General features: G+C 41.1%; 1 protein-coding gene and 2 pseudogenes across 1 annotated transcript; 2 read left to right on the top strand and 1 right to left on the bottom strand.

Moving 5' to 3' along the window:
- Nucleotides 1–884: 884 nt before the first annotated feature.
- On the top strand, nt 885–1,808 carry LOC102859374 (annotated as a pseudogene).
- Nucleotides 1,809–2,075: 267 nt separating this feature from the next.
- Nucleotides 2,076–3,035, bottom strand: LOC102849293 (olfactory receptor 4F15-like). Its single transcript, XM_006883236.1, has one exon. It carries the CDS (start codon nt 3,033–3,035, stop codon nt 2,076–2,078), a length of 960 nt encoding a protein of 319 aa, XP_006883298.1.
- A 1,188-nt stretch (nt 3,036–4,223) lies between these two features.
- LOC102849696 lies at nt 4,224–4,675 on the top strand (annotated as a pseudogene).
- Nucleotides 4,676–11,616: the final 6,941 nt, after the last annotated feature.

An 11,616-nucleotide genomic window follows, 5' to 3' on the forward strand; every position in this document is an offset into this window, starting at 1 on the left:
TCTTAAGTTTACTTGTACTCTCTCTGAAGGGAAGGTGATGTGTCCTCTAGAACTCCTGCATAGATTGTGTTTTCCTTCTTGGCCCGAGGCCCGAGGGCCCAAACGGTTTAGGCTCCGCCTTGGGGTTGTTATCTGGAGGCATGTCAGAAGCTATTGTGGGAGTCCTCTGTGTTGCCTGGTCTCGGCTTGTGCCCGCGCTGCTTCTCAATGTTACTCATAGCTTATTATGATTCACACAGTTGAATGCCGTTGCATAGGCAATAATCACAAATATATATTCTTCTTGTATTCTCTGCTTTTCACTAAGATCTGTCTCACATCAGTTACGCTATCCCTGATGTGTCTTCTAAATCTAGGTGAATGAAGGCAGTTCTCTGTCAGTAAATTATGCTAGCCATTTTTGGATGATCTTCAGCAATATTTTCTTGCATATGATATTAATGATATTGTTCATTACATTAGATCACCTTTCCTGGGAATAGGAACATTAATATAGATCTCTTCCAGATAGTTGGTAAGGAGTTATACTATAAACCCAGGAGCATGTAGTTCGAATATACCAGCTATTCCAAAGGGAAACAACAGGCATTCTCCACCAGCACAATCTACAACCTCCAAAAACCCAGTGGTTGTTCAGCTACAAGTTGATATTGACTCTACAGCAACTAAGAGTTGTTTTTAGTATATATTACAGTATTTAAAACCTCTTCCTACGCGAGGGGCGGGGCCATGTGCAGAGACGGCCGTTTTGATTGGTCCTCGATCGGCAGCCCGCAGGAGGTCTCCTGGGACCTGGAAGAGGTCGCTTTTCCAGTCGCCTTTCTGCTGCGAAGTTGTCGCCTCTAAGTTATAGAAGTGAGCTGCGCTGGGTCTGTCCGAGTAAGATGGCGGGGAAAAAGAATGTCCTGTCGTCTCTGGCATTTTATGCGGAGGATTCAGAGCCCGAGTCTGAAGGCGAAGGTGGAGTCGAAACAGCGGGCGGCGCGGCTGAGGAGAAAGGCAGGTTGGTGTCTGAAGTCTATGGAGATGATGACTTTTCTCGCCTTGGAGGTGATGAAGATGGCTTTGAAGAAGAGGATGATGAGAACAGCAGGCAATCGGAAGATGACGATTCAGAAAGCGAAAAACCTGAGGCTGATGACCTAAAGGATAACACCGAAGTAGAAAAACGGGACCCCCAAGAACTAGTTGCCTCCTTTTCTGAAAGAGTTCGAAACATGTTGCCCGATGAAATCAAGATTCCTCCAGAGCCCCCCGGCCGGTGTTCCAATCACCTACAGGACAAGATCCAGAAACTGTACGAGCGGAAGATAAAGGAGGGGATGGATATGAACTACATTATTCAAAGGAAGAAGGCATTTCAGAACCCCAGCATCTACGAGAAACTGATCCAGTTCTGTGCGATTGACGAGCTCGGCACCAACTACCCAAAGGATATGTTTGACCCCCACGGCTGGTCTGAGGACTCGTACTATGAGGCATTAGCCAAAGCCCAGAAGATTGAAATGGACAAACTGGAAAAGGCCAAGAAGGAGCGAACAAAAATTGAGTTTGTGACGGGCACCAAGAAGGGCACGACCACCAGCACCACTGCTGCCACCACCACGGCCAGCACGGCCGTGGCAGACGCCCAGAAGAGGAAGAGCAAGTGGGACTCCGCCGTCCCCGTGACGACAATCGCCTAGCCCACCATCCTCACCACCACCGCCACCCTGCCCGCGGTTGTCACTGTGACCACCAGTGCCGGTGGCTCCAAGACCACAGTCATCTCCGCAGTGGGCACTATCGTGAAGAAGGCCAAGCAGTGACTGTCTGGACCGCCCCACTCGGCATCATGCCAGGACTGAAGACTGTGGTCCCGAACTGCTCCCCACAGGGGCTGCCACTCTGTCCTCCAGACCTGGGCCTGCTCCGGTCCGCTGCCCCCAAAAGGGCGTCTGCTTGGTGTTCCCGCCGGAAGAAGGCCACCAAGGAGAGGGGGCATGGACGTGTGCATCTGTGTAGGGTTTACATTTAATTAAAGGGACTTTTTTTTAGTTCTTGGCGTCTCGGGTACAACAGCCTTCTGTCAACTGTCAGAAAGAAAAAAAAATAAAATAAAACATCTTCCTGTACATCACAAATTGACTGAAAAGTTTTCTCATTGCAGCTTTCATTTCTTTATTCCTGAAGGTATAGATGAGTGGATTCAGAAAAGGAGTAAGAACTGCATCAAATATAGCAAGAAACTTGTCCAAGTGTGAGGAGGGGAAGGGCCATGTATAGAAGAAGATTAATGGCCCAAAGAATAAAACTACCACAGTGACGTGAGCTGACAAAGTGGAGACAGCCTTGGATAAACCACCTGAAGAGTGTTTCCGAACAGTAACCAAAATGAAAATGTAAGAAATTATCAGTAGAAAGAAAGAACACACAGAAATTACTCCACTGTTAGCTGTGACCATGAATTCCAGCTTATTGGTCTCTGTGCAAGCAAGTTTAATAAGCTGAGGGAGGTCACAGTAAAAGCTGTCCAGTACATTAGGCCCACAGAAGGGCAAGTCTACAACAAAAGCCAGTTGAACAACTGAATGGATTAAGCCAAGAATCCAGGCAGCAGTCAAAATAAAAATGCACATTCGTGGATTCATAATAGTCAGGTAATGGAGAGGCTTACATATAGCTACGTATCTGTCAAAAGCCATGGCTATGAGTAACACCATTTCTGTGCCTCCAATAGCATGAATAAAGAAGATCTGGGTTATACAGGCCCTAAAAGAGATTGCTTTGTGCTTTCTGAAAAGATCATAAATCATTTTGGGAGTCCCAACAGAACAAACTCCTAGATCTAGAAAGGAGAGATTGGCCAGCAGAAAATACATGGGAGAGTGCAAATGAGGGTCATAGGTCACTGAGAACACAATGAGAAGGTTCCCCAACAGGCTTGCAACATAGAACATGGAGAAAAGGAAAAAGAGGAGAAGTTGGATACTCCACGAATTTGAGAGTCCCAGGAACACAAATTCAGATACAACAGAGTGGTTGACTCCATACATGGCCTCTGTCAGCAGAATTACCTCTGACACTACTTACAAAAAAGAGAATAAAGATGAAATCAACCTTGTGGAGGGTCGCTGAGTATACAAATTTCAAATTGCAAAGAAATGATATCTTACTACATAAAGTCAAAACATCTCTATATACTCCTTAACCTGTAGTTACAGAAAATGGGCATTAGCTTATTAGCACACAGTACTATTTCTTATTTACACACAAGCTCACTAAAATACTCCAGGTTGTATTAGAGAAGATTGTTTTAAAACAAATGCTAAATTGTTGTGTTTTCTTCTTTTCTTATTTTTATTTTAGACGATTTGATGGATATGAATAAGTAAAATTACGTTTTCAATTGTGATTTTGGTGACAGTTTACAGAAAGCTTGTGTTTTCATTCAAATTGGTTTTTAGAAAGCATTATATAGATGCAATGTAGTAACAACCTGGAGAAGAAAAAGGAAATGGAAAATAACTCATTGATTTTTCTCTTATAGCTTGTCTCATGGAGTTCTCCTTACTTGCAGATAATTTATTCTGACTTTTACTATCATTTATTCTGACTTCTATTTTTCATAGTTCTTTTTTTTCCCTTCTGTATCAACGCTAAAGGAGCTTTGATGGTTCAATGTTACATGCTGGACTGCTTGCACAAAGGTCAACAGATCAAATCCACAAGCTGAAAGAGATAAATGAAGCAATCTGCCCCAAGTAAGATTTACATTAGAAATCTAAAAGCGAGTCATCCCATGTCAAAATTGACTTGACAACAGTGGGTTTGGCTAAATATGTTATACATGTAAAATATAAATGAGATTGTTTGCACTTATATATTTATATCATTTCATTAATACCTTTTCATGGTTAGCCTCTTGTTAGTATAGCTTATCAAATTGCATTCCTCTTTCATCAGAAAAATAAGAAGGTAATACTGAACAAGCTCTAAGTATGTTTGAGGGTTTTCTAGATCAAATGATACCAGCAATAAGTTTGACTATATCAGAAATTATGAGGAGAGTACAGGTTCAGATTCATTGTTTAGAGGGTCATTATGAGTTCTACTCGACTTGCTGGCACCTATGAACAACAACAGCACGTGGTATCTTAGCACGTGGAAAGGAAGCATTCACAAAGCAGGACTTAAAACAAAATATGGGCCTCTGTGATCTGGCACCTTGATGGCCACGGGGGGGCGCGGGGCCGGGGCCGGGTGCGTCTCCCGGGCTGGATGAGGCCCTGCAGAAACTGGTGCTGCGGAGGAAGAAGGTGCTGAGCGCCGAGGAGATGGAGCTGTACGAGCTGGTGCGGGCGGCGCCATGGATCCCGACGTGTTCAAAATCCTGGTAGACCTGCTGAAGATGAACGTGGCCCCTCTGGCTGTCTTCCAGATGCTCAAGTCCATGTGCGCCGGCCGGGGCCTGGCGAGCGAACCTATGGAGTCGACGGCCCTGCTGCTGCCCGCCGCTGGCGTGGCCGAAACCCGAGGGAGAAACAAAGGCAGTGCCACACTTGGTGGAACTTCAGGCCTGGCAGAACGGAACAGTCGGGAGGGAGCCAGCCAGAGGATGCCAAGACAGTCCAGTGCCACCAGGCTGCCCAAGGGGGCTGGGCCCAGGAAGAGCCCCACTCAAGGCAGCACCTAAGACAAGCAAGGCAGAAGTGGCTTCTTGTACTACCATCCTTAGAATTTATAATAAACCTTTCTGAAAATCCAAAAAAAAAAAAACCACACAAAAAAACAAAATATGATGTTCTAAGGGCAAAAGCAGAAAAGAGATTTAGAATACAGAGCCTAAACAAGATTGTTGTTGTTTGTTGTTATGTGCCATCGAGTCGTTTGCGACTCATAGCGACCCTATGTACAACAGCCCCAAACCCTGCTCTGTGCTATGCCAAACACACTGCCTCTGACACACCCATCCCGATTACTCCAGTCACTGAGTCAATCCATCTCATAGAGGGTCTTCCCCTCTTGCACTGTTCTTCCACCCTCCCAAGCATGATGTCCCTCTCCAAGGACCTCCTGGCAACATGTCCAAAGTATGTCAGACGAAGCCCCAGAATCCTTGCCTCCAAGGAGTAGCTTGGTTTAACCCTCTCCAGGATGAACCTGTTCATTTTCTTAGCAGTCCATGGTACATTCAATACTCTTCTCCAGCACCGCAGCTCAAAGGCATCAATTCTCCTTCTGTCCTCCCTAGTCATTGTCCAACTCTCTGATGCATAACAAGTGATTGCAAAGACCATGGCCTGTATCAGGCGCACCTTAGTCTCCAGAGAGACACCGTTGCTCTTGAGTACTTTAGAGAGGTCCCTAACAGCAGACTTTCCCATCGCAATACGTTTTTTTATTTCCTGGCTGCTGGTGCCAAGAGTGTTGACCATGGAGCTGAGCAAACTGAAGCTGTGAACAATCTCAATCTCTTCGTCATCCATCCTGATGCTACCAATTGGTCCGGTGGTGAGAATCTTTGTCTTCGTGACACTGAGCCTCAGTCCATACTGAAGGCTGCAGTCATTGACCCTGTGCAGCAAGTGCATGAGGTCCTCCTCAGTTTCAGCAAGCAGGGTTGTGTCTTCTGCATAACGCAGATTGTTAATAGATCTTCCACCAATCCTGATGCCACACTTCTCCTCATAGAGCCCAGCCTCCCGGATAATCTATTCTGCACACAGGTTGAAAAAGCATGCAGACAGGACACATCCCTGGCGTACACCCTTCCCAATTTTGAACCATGCAGTGTTACCCTGCTCTGTTCTGACAACTGCCTCTTGGTCCAAGTGTGCGTTTCGCATTAGCACGGTTAAATGTTCTGGGATTCCCATTCTTCTCAGAGTCAGCCACAGTTTGTTATGATCCACACAGTCAAATGCCTTTGCCTAATCAATGAAACACAAATAGACATTCTTCTGGTACTCCCTGCTTTCAGCTAAGATCCATCTAACATCAGCTACAATATCCCTAGTACCATGACCCCTTCTAAACCCAGTCTGGTCTTCTGGCAATTATCTGCTGATATGCTGTTCCAGTTGTTTTTGGGTAATCTTCAGTAGAATCTTGTTTGCATGTGAAATCAATGAGCTTGCTCTATAGTTTCCACACTCTGTTGGGTCACCCTTCTTGGAATGGGAACAAATATAGATCTCTTCCAGTCAGTTGGCCAAGTAGTTGTTCTCCATATTTCTTGGCACAACTTAGTGAGCACATCCACGGCAACATCTGTTAGCTGAAATATGTCAATTGATATACCATCTATTCCTGGGGCCTTATTTTTTGCTATTTCTTTCAAAGCAGCTTCAACAAATTTAATGCTGGAAACAAAATTCCTTATCATTAGTGTTTGTAGATGATTTTGCATTGTAGATTAACTTTTCATGGTTCACACAGTGTTGGAAGGAACATTGCATCTTGTAATCAGAAATGCTAGCCCTTAACCAGTATAAACTTAAATGATTTCTTCCATTGTCCTTCACACTAGAGTAAATACTTTAATTCAGTTTCATCATCTGTAAATTAGCAGGTTGAGGTGAATGATACAAAGTAATCCTTCCAAGTCTAACATTTGAATGTCTTATGGGGCAAAGGTAGACCAATGTATAATATAGCTCACAAGAATGATGATATTCTATGCATTCAGTTTGGACCAATAAGCAACATCATCATAGATGGAGAAAAGATTGAAACTGTCAACAATTTCAGAAGATTGAAACTGTCAATCTTGCTTAGATCAATAGTTAATTCCCATGGGACTAGCAGTCAGGAGATCAGGAGACATGTAATATTGGGTGAAATATGCTGTCAGGGATGGTTCCAAAGTCCTGAAGAGCAAAGACCATTTAAAGACTCATCTGATTGAAATAATAATCTTCCCATGACGTATGGACATATGTCGGATATCTTGTTAGAAAAGGCTATTCCTTGGGAAGGGACATCATGCTTGGAAATGTGGAGGGTCAGAGAAGAAGAGGAAAACTCTTAATGTGACGCAATAATACAGCGACTGTGGCAATAGGTTTTCGAGTGTGTTGGGGATGATAAGGATGGCACAGGACAGGATAGAGTTCCAATTTAATGTTCATAGGGCTGCTATGAATCATATTCCACTTGGTGGTACTTAACATATGTATGCGTTAGATTACTATTATATTTATCAGCTATTTATTTCATAGTCTCCCTTTTTATGTTAATCTCTCTTCACTAAATCTTTTGTTAAATCACTCAATGAACATACAATTGCAAGTTCACCATTTCACTTATTTTTCCCTTTATGGTAACCATCTTTAACAAATCAACAAACTGTTGTTGTTGTTGTTAGGTCAAGTACAAGTCATAGCAACTCTATGAACAAAAGATCTGAATCCTGTTATATCCAATAAATATTTGCAGAGTGCCTTTATTACATACAGAGCGCCCTAGTGGTGCAGTGCATAGGAAGTTGTGCTGCTAATTCAAAGGCTGTATCTCTCTATCCTTTTAAAAACACCAGGCAATCTCTCATGCAAATTACAGCGTTGAAAAGACACTCATGTGGAAACGAGATAATACTGTCTAGAGCACAAATGGGTTATAAAATAAAAATTAAAAGTTCCTTGAAGCAAATGAAAATTAAAACACAATATATCAAAATTTCTGACAGACAAGCAACCTGCTTTATACGGATTACACAACCTTGTTTGCTGAAGCTGAGGAGGACACGAAATGCTTGCTGCAGAAGGTCAAGGACTGCAGCCTTCAATATGGACTGAAGCTGGACATCAAGAAAACAAAGATTCTCACCCCTAGACCAACTGGCAGCATCTTCATAGTGAAGAGATTGGGATTGTTAACAGCTTCAGTTTGCTTGGCTCTACAATCAATGCTCTTGATACCAGCAGCCAGGAAATCAAATGACAAATCGTATTGGGAAAGTCCACTGTCAGGAACTTCTCCAGAGTACTGAAGAGCAATGATGTCAGTCTGACTCTAAGATGCACCTGATCCAAGCCATAGTATTTGCAATTTCTTGCTATGTATCACAAAGCTGAACAATGACGAGGGATGATAGAAGAAGTAGTGATGCCTTTGAGCTGTAGTGCTGGAGAAGAGTATTGACTATACCATGGACTGCTAGGAGAACAAACTGATTCATCCTAGAGAAAGCAGATTGCTTTTAGAAGGAAGGTGAGGATTCTGAAGCTCTGTCTGACATACTTCGGGCATATTACAAGGAGGGACCAGTCCTTGGAAAGCGACATCATGCTTAGGAGAATGGAAAGACAGCGCAATAGAGGAAGGGCCTTTATGAGATTGATTGACTGGGGTTAAATGTGTACGAGATTATAAATTTGGGTCATTATAAAGCAGAGTTCAGAGCTGTTGTATATAGGGTCCCTATGAGTTGCAGACAACTCGACAGCACATCCAACAACATCATCAAAATATCTTTAATCCAGCTAAGCAGTCCTCAAAGGGAAGTTCATTGCAATAGGCAAACACATTAAAAAAAGGAAGAAAAAACAAAATTGACTTAACACCTCTATCAAATAGAAAAAGCACAACAAGCAACTCTCACAACCTCTGGTAGAAAGGAAATTATAAAATCAAGGGTTGAAATCAGTGGACTAGAAAACAGAAAAATAAACTATCAACATGATCAGGAGCTGGTTTTTCAGAAGATTCAATAAAATAGACAAACCATTTGCTAACTTAACCAAGAAAGAAAAAACACAAATATTTCAAATAAGACATAAAAGAAGTGACAACACAACACAACTAGATAGTATTAAATCTAAAAATAGCAGAATATTATGAGAAGTTCTAATAAATTTGAAAACTTGGAGGAAAGGGACAAATTCTTAGAATCCCCATACTCTACCCAGATTGACACAGGCAGATGTAGAACTCTTGCACAGAAAAAGAAAAAAGACAAAATTGAATAGGTCATAAAGAGATCCTCCACCAAAATATTTCCTGGTCCAAATGGCTTCATGGCTGAATTTTACCAAACATTCAGAGATGAACCATCACCATTTAAATTATTAAAAAAAAAAAACAGAATAGGAAGAAACACTCCAAAATCATTCATGAAGCAAGCATATTCCTAAAAACAAAAACAAAAACAAAACCCCAAACACCAAACTGGTGGAGATATAACCATAAATAAAACTGTATGCCAGTATCTCTTATGAACATAGCTACAAAAATCCTGGCCAATAAAATCTAAGAGTATAATTTGAGCAAGTGGGATTCATAGCAGGAGCAGCGGTACAAGGATGACTGAACAAAAGAAAAACAATCAGTGTAATTCATCATGTTAACAAAAAACAAGAGCCACAATTGTTACAGAAAAGGTCTTTGAGAAAATCCAACATAGCTTTCTGATGAAAACACTCAACAAAATAGTTGACCAGAGGAGTAGAACCTTCTAAAAATTAAGTCCCTGTCTGCATCAAACACTTTTTCCAAATGAAAACTGAAGCACAAATAGAGATTTGCACACCAGTGTTCATAGACAGCATATTTAACCATCACAAGAACATGGAAACAGCCAAAAATGTCCAAACACAATTGAATGGATTGAGAAATGTAGTACATTCATACAATGAAATACAACACAGCACGCAGGAGAAATGACTTTGTAAATCACTACCTAACTTGGGAGGGACTGGAGAGCATTATGCTAAGTGAGCTAACTCAATCCCATAAGGACAAATACTGTACAAGATCATGATTTTAGACATGTATGAGGATCTAAGGAGAGGAGGGTTTAATCGTAAGGTCAAATAACAACGTGGTGGGTGGAGAGAGGGGTGGGTAAAGGAAATAGGAAAGATCTACTGTTAAAAAATGATGTATACAAATTTTGTAAGTAAACCAGTATATAAAATGAAAATTTTATTTAAAAAATAAATCTTGGAAGCACAGGAATAGGATGGAGAGGGTGCTTAATCATGGGTGTGTACAATTTGATGGGCTGAGGGATGAGGGAAATTAGAAGAATCTGGTGTGAAAAATAATTTATTTGAATTTTGTAAATAAACTAGCATAATTTAAAAAAATCTTACTGCCTCTTTAGAAGCATTAAATATCTAAAGACACAAATTGTGCCATTTTGTTAATCCATGTATTTAATAAAATGTGATAAAAGTAAGTTTCATACATAAGTGTCATAGATGGGTGGCTAATTACAGAGTCACACAATATGATGGGTTGTGGTGGGGATGGGAAAGGAAATGGGAAAGATCTAGTGTGAAAAACAATATATATGAACTTTGTAAACAAATCAGTACAAAATAAAAATGTTACTTTGTTTTTCCAATAGAGCAAAAAAGAAAATCCAGAAACTTGGAAAAAATATTTGGTAGAGTGGAGGGACAGCGCAGGAAGGGAAGACCCTCTATGAGGTGGATTGATTCAGTGACTGGGGTACTCGGGATGGGTTTGTTAGAGGCAATGAGATTGGCACAGGATAGAGCATGGTTTAGGGCTGTTGTACATAGGGTTGCTATGAGTCGCAAATGACTCGATGGCACATAACAACAGCAACAACAACATCATCAACAAGAACAACAACAACAACAACAATGATATATATCTCAGACAAGGTTCTAAAAATAATTTACAGAATGTCACAGGGTCTCCACAAGAAAAATACTAATAACCCAATTACAAAATGAACAAAAGATATGGAAAGACCTTTTACACAGAAAGAAATTTAAATGGCCAGTATACACATGGAGAAATGTTCAAAGTCACTGGCAATTAGAGAAATATAAAACAACAATGAGATACCATCTTACCCCAATGATGTAGCAAAGTTTAGTAAGACAGCGATCAATCAATGTTGGTGAGGATGTGGAGAGATTGGAACTCACATGCACAGATGATGGGATTATAGAATAGTGCAGCTACTCCGGAAGGCAGTTTGGCATTTCCTTAAAAAGTTGAACATAGAGATCCCATAGGACTCAGCTATTTGACTGCTAGGAATATATCCCAAGGAAAATGGAACTGAGACACAAATGGAGATTTGTATGCCTATGTTCATAGCAGCATTATTCACAACAGCAATAATTGGGGAAACAGCCCAAACACTCATCAACAAATGAATGGATTTAGACATATTGGCACATTCTAATAATGGACTACTATGCAGCACCAAGGAGCAATGATTTTGTAAAATAATACATAACATGGGAAAGTCTAGAGAGCATAATGCTGTATGAACCAACTCAGTCTCATAAGGACAAATACTGTACAAATCATTATTGTAAAGATAGAAGGATAATTGGTAAGATAACTGGTATAGCTTCCAGATGGAGACAACGTGGAGCCGAGGGAGCAGAAAATGGGAAGGAAGGAAATTACTAGGATAGCCAAGTTTGCTAGGTGGGTTGCAGGTTTGGGGAGTAAGTGATGGAATGAGAAAGATCTAGAATAGATCTGAACAGAATTGGATAGGAAAATAGTGATATTCTAAAAAATAGTGTATATAAATGACTGTAGGAAGCACAATGTAAATGAAGGAATGTGTGAAGAACAATGTGCATGAATAAAACACAATGAATGTGAATGTTATATGCAAACCAATATAAGATATTTTTT

This window comes from Elephantulus edwardii, unplaced genomic scaffold (assembly GCF_000299155.1).
Source record: "Elephantulus edwardii isolate Elephantulus edwardi_28Jun2011 unplaced genomic scaffold, EleEdw1.0 scaffold00026, whole genome shotgun sequence".
Classification (NCBI taxonomy): Eukaryota; Metazoa; Chordata; class Mammalia; order Macroscelidea; family Macroscelididae; genus Elephantulus; species Elephantulus edwardii.

Bases quoted from the DNA above. Each gene is read 5' to 3' on its own strand.
- LOC102849293 (XM_006883236.1), bottom strand. From the start codon at position 3,035: ATGTATGGAGTCAACCACTCTGTTGTATCTGAATTTGTGTTCCTGGGA.